General features: G+C 39.2%; 1 protein-coding gene and 1 pseudogene across 1 annotated transcript; one reads left to right on the forward strand and one right to left on the reverse strand.

Annotated features, from left to right (window-relative positions):
- The first annotated feature begins 2,757 nt into the window (after positions 1–2,757).
- On the forward strand, positions 2,758–5,239 carry LOC147763499 (uncharacterized; annotated as a pseudogene).
- Positions 5,240–9,233: 3,994 nt separating this feature from the next.
- On the reverse strand, positions 9,234–12,190 carry LOC106181181 (active regulator of SIRT1). The gene is made up of 4 exons (XM_013565487.2): positions 12,022–12,190; positions 11,147–11,314; positions 10,753–10,856; positions 9,234–10,043 (listed from the first exon to the last, which is right to left on the reverse strand). Exons 1-4 carry the CDS (start codon positions 12,083–12,085, stop codon positions 9,921–9,923), a joined length of 459 nt encoding a protein of 152 aa, XP_013420941.2. The 5' UTR covers positions 12,086–12,190; the 3' UTR covers positions 9,234–9,920.
- Between the last annotated feature and the right edge of the window lie 5 nt (positions 12,191–12,195).

Below are 12,195 nucleotides of genomic sequence, written 5' to 3' on the forward strand. Positions count from 1 at the left end.
AATGTCAATTCACAGCTAAATAACATAATGTTAAGTATTCAGATTGCGTATGGAAATCAGATAAGGTACTAAGTGGTATGTGCAAATTGATTTCAGTGACAAAAAACTGTCAAAATAATAAAATTATGCCTTTATTTTTATCTTTCATCAGAGACATTTCAGTAAGTATAGATAAAACCAATATATAATTTTATTTAACAAAGTACATATGAAAATCACCCTTTTTGCACCACTTTAAATAAATATACTGCACCACACAATGTACAGTTGTTACTGTCAAAGAAATTGGCCAACTGGATGCAGTTTCTAGCATATCTGGACATAAAGGCCAACAGCAGATGGCCATTTTTTCTAAGATGTTTCTATGGGGTCACGTTCACAAAGCTATACCTAAATTTTAAAGTTTTCATGCCGTATATCTTGATATTTTGCAAACTGTCTGACCCATTTTTTCCATTCCAAGGTTGTGTTACTATGAGATGGGGATTTCCCTTATAACATGAAATGTGCTCAGAGACAAAAATAAAAATATTAAATTAAAAAATTAAAAAAAACTGCAACACAGCAGACAGAGTAAGACTGAATGGCTTAACTGGAGCTGGCATCCTACCCTACAAACACAAAGAGGAAACACACAACATTTAATTCAACTTCACAGATGCCAGTTTCCAGATGCTATTGGGGCTACAAGATTGCATACAGCTGAAATTGTTACAGCTGAGAAAGAGCATATATAGCATGAATACAACACTATACATGTTCTCAGAATGCGGGAAAAACAAATACTAGCTAATATTTAAAACACCATGTCAGACCAAGCAGCAATCTGCAAAGCCTTCAATGAACTCCTTCAAAGGTACAGGCTTTCTATTCTGCCAGATGTATGCACTGACTGGGCCAGGTTGTCACAAGAAGAACAGGCTGAACATGGCAAAATCTACAATTTTCTTCTGTGGCTTGCATCTCCTTGTTAATCCAGCAGAAACTACCACTAAATGAATTGTTACATTTAAACAGCAGAGTGATGTCAGTAGTCAGGGTGCTGCTGGAAGGCCAGACACCGCTTCTTTCACCAAAAGGGCTGAATCAGGAATAGTGAAGCTGGTTTGAACATCCTGCAAGGCCTTTGCAAGAGGCGCTGATGAAAAGAATGGTTGCTGGAGGGACTTCAACACCCACATGATGGATACGTGCAACATTAAACCCAAGTTGGTTCCTTTAAGAGGAAATCGGTTTAAAGTGGTGTTTTTGGAAGCAGCACTTGTATTTCACTACTCTGAGAAGGCCAGAGACTTCTTGGAGCAGGTACATGGGGCACCCAAATTGCTGCTGAGAGCGTTGCTTGCAGACCTGATGACTCTACTTTACATAGCAGGAGCTAGAACCATGGGGTTCCTCTTGTGGAGGCTTATAGAGAGAAAAGGGCAAATCCTTGAAATAAGCAAAAATTACACCATCCTCAAGGACTTCTTCACCAAAATGGCATTAGATACATCGCCCATACTCAATGGAGAAAGCCCCTTCCCTCATGAAGTCAAGTCTCCTGATGTGGTGCTTACACATCTCTTAGAAGAAAGTGACAACAATCTAAGACAAAGCAGACAGAGTGAGACTGAATGGCTTAACTGGAGACGGCATCCTACCCTACAAACACAAAGAGGAAACACACAACATTTAATTCAACTTCACAGATGCCAGTTTCCAGATGCTGTTGGGGCTACAAGATTGCATACAGCTGAGAAAGAGCATATATAGCATGAATACAACACTATACATGTTCTCAGAATGCGGGAAAAACAAATACTAGCTAATATTAAAAACACCATGTCAGACCAAGCAGCAATCTGCAAAGCCTTCAATGAACTCCTTCAAAGGTACAGGCTTTCCATTCTGCCAGATGTATGCACTGACTGGGCCAGGCTGTCACAAGAAGAACAGGCTGAACATGGCAAAATCTACAATTTCTTCTGTGGCTTGCATCTCCTTGTCAATCTAGCAGAAAGTACCACTAAATGAATTGTTACATTTAAACAGCAGAGTGATGTCAGTAGTCAGGGTGCTGCTGGAAGGCCAGACACCCCTTCTTTCACCAAAAGGGCTGAATCTGGAATAGTGAGGCTGGTTAGTACTGCCAGCAAGGCCTTTGCAAGAGGCACTGACAAAAAGAATGGTTGCTGGAGGGACTTCAACATCCACATGTTGGACACATACAACATTACACCCAAGTTGGTTCCTTTCAGAGGCAATTGGTTCAATGTGGTGTTTTTGAATGCAGCATTTGTATTTCACTACTCTGAGAAGGTCAGAGACTTCTTGGAGCAGGTACATGGGACATCCAAATTGCTGCTGAGAGCGTTGCTTGCAGACCCAATGACTCCACTTTACAAAGCAGGAGCTAGAGCCATTGGGCTCCTCCATAAATTAGTTGTATCTCACCTGTGGAGGCTTATATAGAGAAAAGGGCATATCCTTGAAATAAGCAAAAATTACACCCTCCTCAATGACTTCTTCACCAAAATGGCATTAGGTACATTGCCCATACTCAATGGAGAAAGCCCCTTCCCTCATGAAGTCAAGTCTCCTGATGTGATGCTTACATATCTTTTAGAAGAAAGAGGAAACACACAACATTTAAGTCAACTTCACAAATGCCAGTTTCCAGATGCTATTGGGGCTACAAGATTGTATACAGCTGAAATTGTTACAGATGAGAAAGAGCATATATAGCATGGATACAACACTATACATGTTCTCAGAATGTGGGGAAAACAAATACTAGCTAATATTAAAAACACCATGTCAGACCAAGCAGCAATCTGCAAAGCCTTCAATGAACTCCTTCAAAGGTACAGGCTTTTCATTCTGCCAGATGTATGCACTGACTGGGCCAGGCTGTCACAAGAAGAACAGGCTGCACATGGCAAAATGTACAATTTCTTCTGTGGCTTGCATCTCCTTGTCAATCTAGCAGAAAGTACCAACAAATGAATTGTTACATTTGAACAGCAGAGTGATGTCAGTAGTCAGGGTGCTGCTGGAAGGCCAGACACTGCTTCTTTCACCAAAAGCACTGAATCTGGAATAGTGAGGCTGGTTAGTACTGCCAGCAAGGCCTTTGCAAGAGGCACTGACAAAAAGAATGGTTGCTGGAGGGACTTCAACATCCACATGTTGGACACATACAACATTACACCCAAGTTGGTTCCTTTCAGAGGCAATTGGTTCAATGTGGTGTTTTTGAATGCAGCATTTGTATTTCACTACTCTGAGAAGGTCAGAGACTTCTTGGAGCAGGTACATGGGGCACCCAAATTGCTGCTGAAGGCGTTGCTTGCAGACCTGATGACTCTACTTTACATAGCAGGAGCTAGAACCATGGGGTTCCTCTTGTGGAGGCTTATAGACAGAAAAGGGCAAATCCTTGAAATAAGCAAAAATTACACCATCCTCAAGGACTTCTTCACCAAAATGGCATTAGATACAACGCCCATACTCAATGGAGAAAGCCCCTTCCCTCATGAAGTCAAGTCTCCTGATGTGGTGCTTACACATCTCTTAGAAGAAAGTGACAACAACTAAGCATCAAACAAATTCTACAGTATGTAATGATGGCATGGGCCACCTACATAGCAAAGGCCATTTCAGACCATCTTTTTTGACCTCTGCGAAGCATCTGCAGAAGTCGAGGAAGAGACAGCATCTGCCTTAAATCATAACAAGTTCCCTGAGTGGGTGTTTGTCCTCCTAGATCATCTGGTGAAGGCAAGGCCCAATGCCTCAACCCTGACCAATGAGGCCTATATGATGTTTACATTAAACAAGACTGGAGAATGGTTAAAGGCAAAGACACCAGAGGGCCAGGATCGTTATTGGTCAACTTTGAGAGTTTGTCAGTATCATCAGTTGTCAACGCCACCTTAAGGGAAATATGAGCTAGCAGCTTCAAGACAGCATTGGTGCCCCTCTCCACACAAGGAATGAGATAAACAACTTATTGTTTGGGCAAAATGGACTAGCATCTGCAGACAATGAAGTCATATTTGATCTCCGCCATGAATTTGTGCTAGAACATATCCAGAGAACAGTACCCACATTTGAAATATATTACTCTCAGAGGATCTATCCACTTCTAAAGCAAAACCTCCAAACTGTTATGAAATGCCCAGAAGTCAACTCAGGGTGGACTAATAATAATGCAGAATCAATTAACCAAATTATGAAAATGAAGGCAGAGTGGAAACTTCAAGATATTCCTATGGTCATCTGCTCACTCCACCAGCTGGTCCAAGGGCAATACGTGGATGTAGAAAGGGCATTTTTGGTCGAGGACAATTCAAACTGGATGCCAAATTTTCTAAGTATGCAGTGGACCAGACAGTGTGGAACTCAAAGACATCTGAACAGAAACAAAGACACATGATGAGATTTTTGAAAGCACCAAAACTGTCGATCAAAATGCCCAAACCGTAAATGGAAACCTATCATGAACTTTTCTGAGAATTTCCAGATCTTGTGAAAACTACTGGTACCCTACCGGGAGAGTATAGTATTTGTATTGACGAGTCTGTACCACCAGTTGTACACCCCGCATGCAAACTTCCTGCCACAGTCAAGCCCAAGGCAATAGCTAAATTACGTGAGATGGAGGAAAACTGCTATATCACCAAAGTCAAAGAACCCATTGATTGGGTTAGCTCGATGATCATGTTGATACGCAATGATAAGATTCGCATTTGCATTGACCCAAAAGACCTAAACATGGTGATCAAGCGCGAACACCACCCTATGAAAACCATAGAGGAAGTGGCCCTTGGTATCCCAAACGAGAAAGTGTTTTCATTTGGATGCGAAATTGGGATTTCTACAGATAAAGCCCGACAAGCGGTCCTCGTACTTGACAACATTCAATACACCCAGTATCGTAGAAGTTAAGGAAGAGACAGCATCTGCCTTAAAACATAACAAGCTCCCTGAGTGGGTGTTTGTCCTCCTAGATCACCTGGTGAAGGCAAGGCCCAATGCCTCAACCCTGACCAATGAGGCCCATATGATGTTTACATTAAACAAGACTGGAGAATGGTTAAAGGCAAAGACACCAGAGGACCAGGGTCATATTCTAGAGAAGGCAAGATGTGAGTGTCCTGTAACAAAAGTTAAATTTTGGGAGAGGTTGGTGGAAATTGAGAGAGAGAATAGTGCCAAACTGAAATCCAAGCAAGAAGCCATGGAAAGGAAGTGACCCATGTTGCAGTGGATCTGATCCCCAAATCAACTGTGATATATATTGGAAAACCTATAGGCGTTTGAACTTTTCCAGTACCACATACAGCAAAGATGGAGAGACCAGTAGGCTAAGTATCTTACCAGCAGATATTTTAAATATTCTACTGGAAGTTGACCAAGTTGTCTGAGGTAACGAAGTTTTCTTACTTGAAATCTCTCTTGGTTGGAGAGGCTGCAGGTGTTATTAAAGGGTTGTCGCTGACTAGCAAAAAGTATAGAGAGGCGTGTCAGTTGCTAGGAGTGAGGTTTGGTCGTAGGGAACTCATTATTTTCAGTCACATTCAATCCCTAATGACCCTTGAGGGTCAATGTAGAAATAGTTTATCAAAATTACACAGTCTGTTAGATCAGGTACATGTTCATGTGCGCAGTTTGAGTTCATTAGGTATTGAAGGCAATAGATTTAGAACTGCAAAGTTCGCATTACACTGGGCTTACAAAGACGAAGCCATGCCATTGGACAGATTTTTTTGATTGACGCTTTGATTGACGAACAGAGGTCATGTAAAAAGCTGCTTGCCAACCGAACGCATCAAGATATCTGCCGTATTGTTTTCTTCAGAATCGTCATTTATAAATGAAGAAGGGGAGTTGAGTAACAGTTCAGGGGAAGAGGATTTTGCCAATCCAGACACAATTGACTCTGAACTGCAAAATACTGAGGTATGTGTGTAGTGGGCATGTCAGTGTGGGGTTTCCGGTTGTTCAGTAAAGATGGCTTACAGTAGAACACGTGTCTGTGTCATTCTATTTCATTCTGCAGAAATACTTGACCATTAATCTTGGTCAGTACTGTACATGGTGTCAGAAGTGAAAATGCCCAAGTTCAGTCCACCAGAGCAATTTAACTTCTCATCGCCAAGTGATAGGCCGGAAGGGAAGCAAAGATCTTCGCAGTATCGACTAGCCACAAAGCTAAACGGTGAAGATCACGAGGTGCAAATTAGTGCATTGATATACTCAATGGGCAAAGAGGCTGAGCACATCTACAGTTCGTTTAATTTACCATGTGAGGGCTCGGGAAACGATGCAGATGGTGACAAGGAAAAAACACACATTACGTATGAACAGGTAATGGAATGTTTCGATAATCACTTCATCCCAAAAACTAACGTGGTGCATGAGAGAGCTAAATTTCATCACCATACCCAAGGCAAACATGAAGGGTTTGAACAGTATTTAAGATCCTTGTACGAAATTGCAGAACTTTGTAACTTTAAGGACAGAGAGGAGCATCTTAGAGATCAAACTGTGTTTGGAATTAAAGACAGGAGACTTAGTGAAAAACTACAGCTTTTACCAGGGCACCGTATCTCGAAAGCTTCCCTTATGGCGAGCTTGCACAAGCATGGCGAGCGTGCGCTATCCCATATCTTGAAAGCTTCACAAATCGCGGCCGTGCGCTAATGGCGAAATCACCATTACTTTCGAGGCTATTATTTGCGGCGATACAAACTAGTGGCAAAGGCCTCTGCATATGCATAATTCATCATTTTAATGTGTCTTTCATGTAATTAAACATGGCCACAAGTATGGGTTGCTAGTCATAATAGCATATAACAAAAGCTATAACAAATACATGGAAACTTATAATAGATTAAATCACTCGGTACCCCTGATAGAAAAACTTGCGGTACACATTCACGTGAAGTATTTGATACATCATTTTATATTTTCTGATGAATATAATTAATCTGTGTTGTCTGTTGATAATAATCATAAATTTTAAAAGTGTCATTTTCTACACAAAATGAAAAAGCAGAAACAAAGCATTCGGTCGCACCGACAAATTATGAAGCATAAGTATGTATTATGTGTTTATTTATGTGCTCCCCTATTCATGCCATCCACCTACGTCTTCATTTATAAATGCTTTTCGGAGATTTGCAGCAAGGAGATCACTTCCTATGAAAATGATTAGTGAAAACACAACAACCTATCATTGGCTGCCAATGAAATCACTAAACTTTTCAAAATGAAGATGTACATCATTATTTGAGTCAAAACAGAGTTAAGTGGGAATTCACTCCTAAAAGAGCACCTTGGTTTGGTGGCTTTTGGGAAAGATTGATTGGTCTGGCAAAGAACGTAATGAAAAAGACATTAGGAGGAGCTGAATCACGTTAGACAAATTTCCAGCAATAACATTGGATATAGAAGCAGCATTAAATGACTATCCCATTACATACGTCAATGATGACGAACCTTTAACTCCATCAATGCTTTTAAATGAATGTCAAATCAAAACACTACCTTACCCACTGACTGATGAGGATGAAAAGTTGGATCCAACGTATACACAATATAGCAAAATCACTAAAGAACACTTAACAAAAAGATAGAAACACGTAAATGAGGTTAATGTACAGTTCATATAGAGATAGACCTCTGAATATCTCACTGTACTGAGAGAAAGAGAGAACATGAATGGAGCTAGTCAAAACTCTACTTAAGTTGGAGGCATATAGTACTGATTCATGAAGATATAAAACCTAGTCTTTTGTAGAATTTAGGACTTGTTACACATCTAAGCTATGGCAACGATGGAATAGTGCTATCAGTAATATTGAAAACAAAGTATGGCACAACAAATTGCCCTATCAGGAAACTTTATCCTCCTGAAATTTCTGTTACGGAATTCTGAAACTGTCCCCGACCTAAGAGAGGTAACCTTAGCCAAAGAAAATGCTGGTAAAAACATTAACATTCCAACCTGTAACACAAGACATGGGACCCAGGAAGCAAGGAAAACATCACTAGATGAGCTCAAGAACTTATATGAAAATGAACTAAGATAACTTGTATATGGAACTATATACTAGACTGCTTAAGGTGGGGCTGTACCCAAATAGGCTTATAACGCGCTGTCAATATGGGTAAAAGAAAGAGAAAAGTAAACACTTAATTTTCACAAGAACATAAGAGATTTTTAAGTGCAAGTCAAAAAGGTGGATGGGAAAGGCCAAAGAATGCAGAGGACAAGAAGGAATTACTACTGAGAGGTGTAAGTGCTAGAAAACTGAAAGAAGCAGACATCGTGTATGAGAGAGACGAAGAAGTTGTCACACCCGAGCCGGAAGGATACCATATTTGGCACTGCAGCCAGTTGCAACAAAGTGTCAGTTTGTGCCATTCATGCAGAGAAGTTAGTCTTAGATAGTAGTTTAGATCAATAAAAGGCTACAGATCAATCACTCTTTATTAAATTTTTCACCCCTGAACCGTACCCTCCCACATACACTATCTGAACAAGACTACTTTGAATGCGGTCACTGGAGTTCTAAAGAAGCATTTTGCACGCTGTGGTGTGCCAATCACCATTGAATCAGATGATGGACCTCAGTTTTCATCTAGTCAGTTTGATCAATTCACACAGAAATGGGGTGTGAAACATATTAAGTCAAGTCCACATTACCCAAAAGCCAATGGAAGGCAGAATCAGCAGTGAAAACCATAAAGCACTTTATGTATAAATGTATTGAGAGCAACCAGGATCAGTATGAAGCTTTAATGGAACTGAAAAACAACAGATAGAAAACTGGACTGAGTCCATATCAAATGGTACTCGGGGAAACCTGTACGCACATTCTTACCATCCATTGTGAGGTAGAACAAGGATCCAGGAGTGTTGGAAAAGATAAACAGGAGAAATGAAGCAGTGAAGAAATATCATACAAGGTGTACGTGACAAATGGACTCGTACCGCATGCACAAAATCTTGTCTTTGTGCAATAATGAATTCTGAAATTGCCATAACATACCAGTTAAGCTTTTTTTTTTGGGGGGGGGGGGCATTTTGGAAATGATGACTACTGCATAAGGATCATCTGTTACTGATTCTATATCCAGATATGCTAGTAACAGTATCCATGGCAATCTAGGCACATTTCCTGCTTTATCACAAAAATGAACGATCGTGATTAATAACAGTTGTACTAACAATCCAATAATCATGTTAAAATACCAGAGATTGTTGATCCTTAGCTAATAATCTCCATTTCTTTAATAATAATTTCCTCTGAAAAATGATTATCCATCACCTTTTTCTGAGAGAACAATGATATGAAGCAGCCTTGCTGTGTCTGAGAATACATAGCTCTCAGTGTAGCTAGCAGGCTATACAAAAAGTTTAATGCAGTTTCCTAAAAAATATAATGGAACACATTGAGGTAATACTATATTACAGAATGCAACTTATTAGATATATCCACATCAATGTAACATATGTATCACTGTCATGTCAACATCCACCATGTACTTTACATTGTAGATAGTGTGTTGTAGTAATTGTTGGATCATACCCTTGTAAAATATTCTTGAAACAATAAATAAATAAATAATTTTAACATTTATCCCAATTCTTTGCCCTTATATTCTGTGCCTCCCTCCCAATGAATGCAGGAACTAATATCTGCATAATGACCAGCTTTTTGATTCCTGGGATTCATGGTGCAATTAGCTTCCTTCTGTTCAAAAAGAATGGGTGTGATTTGAAAAATGTTATTTCCTTTGGCTCACAACCTTTATTCTTTAGTACAAACAACAGTCATGACAGAGCATATCACTTCTCCTCTATGACCTCCTCCAAAGTGCTCTGTAAAAATTAAGGCTCACAGAGTGACAGCTGAGGGTGGATGTCACCAATCGTATTCTTCTTCAAACTTGTCAAAGTCCCTGTCTGTAAATACAGAACCTTCCTCCTTTACCACGGGTTCTGGGGGTCTGTCCTTGGCGAGTTTGCCACGGTGCTGCTCCATTATCTGTAAATAATGAATTATAATCACTGCTCAACAAACTGTGTCAATACCTCTGATAACTATGAAAAACTTGGAGAAAAGAAAAAACTTATTTTTTATTCCTACAGCCTCAAGAAATGAATTATAATTTGCAAAAAAAATTTTCATTTAAGATGTTTTTAAATAATTTTTATGCAACTCATGATGCTGGAATAATCTGGTTTTAAAAGTATTTGGCAAAACAGAAGCAGAGTTTATTCTTCATGAATATTACTTCTTCATCACCTAGCATTCTACATTTTTGTATGTAAAACGTTCCTGAGATATTCCCATAGTGTCATTTCTGGGATCTGGTTTATTAAGCAGTTGGTTAAATATGAGAAGAGAAGTTTATTTTTCATTAATATTGTTACCCGATTACCTGATATTATACAGACCTGTGACAGCAAATTTCCCCCAAAAATATTCTCAGTAACAGTTTATATAGAGACATAATAAGGGCATATTCCCAGAGCTTTTAGATCGATCTATCCCCGCGGGGAGTCTCACTAGATTACTGTCAGATAATCCGGCTTAAATGTCCGTCCCGTCTACAACAAACTGTAAGGGGGTAATTAACTTTCGTGCCCGCTCGGCTGACAGCTATTTAGCGTGAACCCCCAGGGAGTTAGGTTGACCTAAAGTAGATCGATCTAAGCTCTGGGAATGGGGTCTAAAAGTTTTGTTTACTGACCTTTTCCACCACAGATGAGTGAGGTTTGTGTGAGTTGGAGAGTAACTGTAGAAAATACAAATTGTCAGTGGTATTGTCCTTTGGTTTGTTTTTCCTGTACTCTTCTGTAATACAAGAACACATTCATTATATAAATTGTTGGCCACAATAAAGCTAAATGTGATGTGAATACGTTCTCTTTATACCTTTGGCATGAGAAAACTAATTGAATTCTAATAAAAAAGACCATTTATAGTGAAACATAAAACTTGATCAAAGGGAATCATACAAAGCATTAGAAATATTACATGTTATAGATATTTGATTAAGTCAGTGTCATTCACAGTGAGCCAATCTAAAAAAAATGGGATTGTTTCTTCATAAACTTGTTATAGATATGACAATAAATACTCACCAACTACAGACTTAAGTTTCTTTCCCTTTACAGTCACTTTGTTTTTATTTGGTTTTTGAGTCAATCGCTCTTTCTGCTTTTTGACACCTTTTTTATTAGTGCCCAGGAGGTTTCTAGAACTTGTGCTATCTGACTTCTCTGATTTTCCTTTCTTTGGGCTATTCGAGTCTGAAAAAAATTGAACATATATTCATTTACATGATTTTTAAACAATACATTGAACTGATTTTAAACTACACCTCTATCTACTTAATTTCCACACAATGCACTAGAAGAAATACTGTCTGCATGTTTGCAGGCATCAAAAAGGATAATAGCATTTTGTGACTTACAGCTGCGAGTTTGTGATTGTAATCACCAAATTAATCGTGCTAACTTTTTACATACATTTTACGGGGGCGTCTCGATAGTCCGAAGGTTCATTGGTCCGAAGGTTCATTGGTCCGAAAAGTGGTAACATTTTCATCGATTTTTTAATCAAGGGTTCATTGGTCCGAAGGTTCTATAGTGAACATTCGGACCAATGAACCTTCGGACTATTGAACCTTCGGACTATCGCTACGGCCCCCATTTTACGTGAAATTATAATTTTGTGTTTGCAACGGAGATATAATTACGACTAATTAGATAAACAGATTGTACAATTACTTTCTGTACATGTTGGCAGTATCTGGCACTGCAGTTCTATACACAGTTGTAAGTGGGATCATTGTACGTTTACTTCTATCCCACTAATTAAAGGGCAAGCAGTGTACAAAGTACTATAAAGACTACCTACTCCGTCCAACTTGGGGGGGTGGGTTCACTTTAACCTTTTTGAGTACTCATATCCTTTTCTGAGTCAAAATGCATTATGAAATTACTTTATTACTTACCTTGAAGTGTTTCTAAGTCATCCTTAAATAGTTCTAATCCCTTTCTTACAAGAGATGCAGACATTTCCGCAAACTTTTCCAAGGATAACTAGGTTTTCACATGTGTACGTCCATTAGGTATTCTCCAAATTTCAATGTGCTTTTAAAAAAATATTCCCGTAGTTTCAAAACCAT

The sequence above is a fragment of the Lingula anatina genome, chromosome 2, assembly GCF_051362555.1.
Source record: "Lingula anatina isolate TDL-2025a chromosome 2, LinAna3.0, whole genome shotgun sequence".
Taxonomy (NCBI): domain Eukaryota; kingdom Metazoa; phylum Brachiopoda; class Lingulata; order Lingulida; family Lingulidae; genus Lingula; species Lingula anatina.

What these genes read in the sequence shown, in the direction of transcription:
- LOC106181181 (XM_013565487.2), bottom strand. Translation starts at nt 12,085, where the DNA reads ATGTCTGCATCTCTTGTAAGAAAGGGATTAGAACTATTTAAGGATGAC. An exon ending in TGACTTAGAAACACTTCAAG is followed by an intron (nt 11,315 to 12,021) that starts GTAAGTAATAAA and finishes AATTTTTTTCAG; the next exon opens with ACTCGAATAGCCCAAAGAAA. An exon ending in GAAACTTAAGTCTGTAGTTG is followed by an intron (nt 10,857 to 11,146) that starts GTGAGTATTTAT and finishes CTTGTATTACAG; the next exon opens with AAGAGTACAGGAAAAACAAA.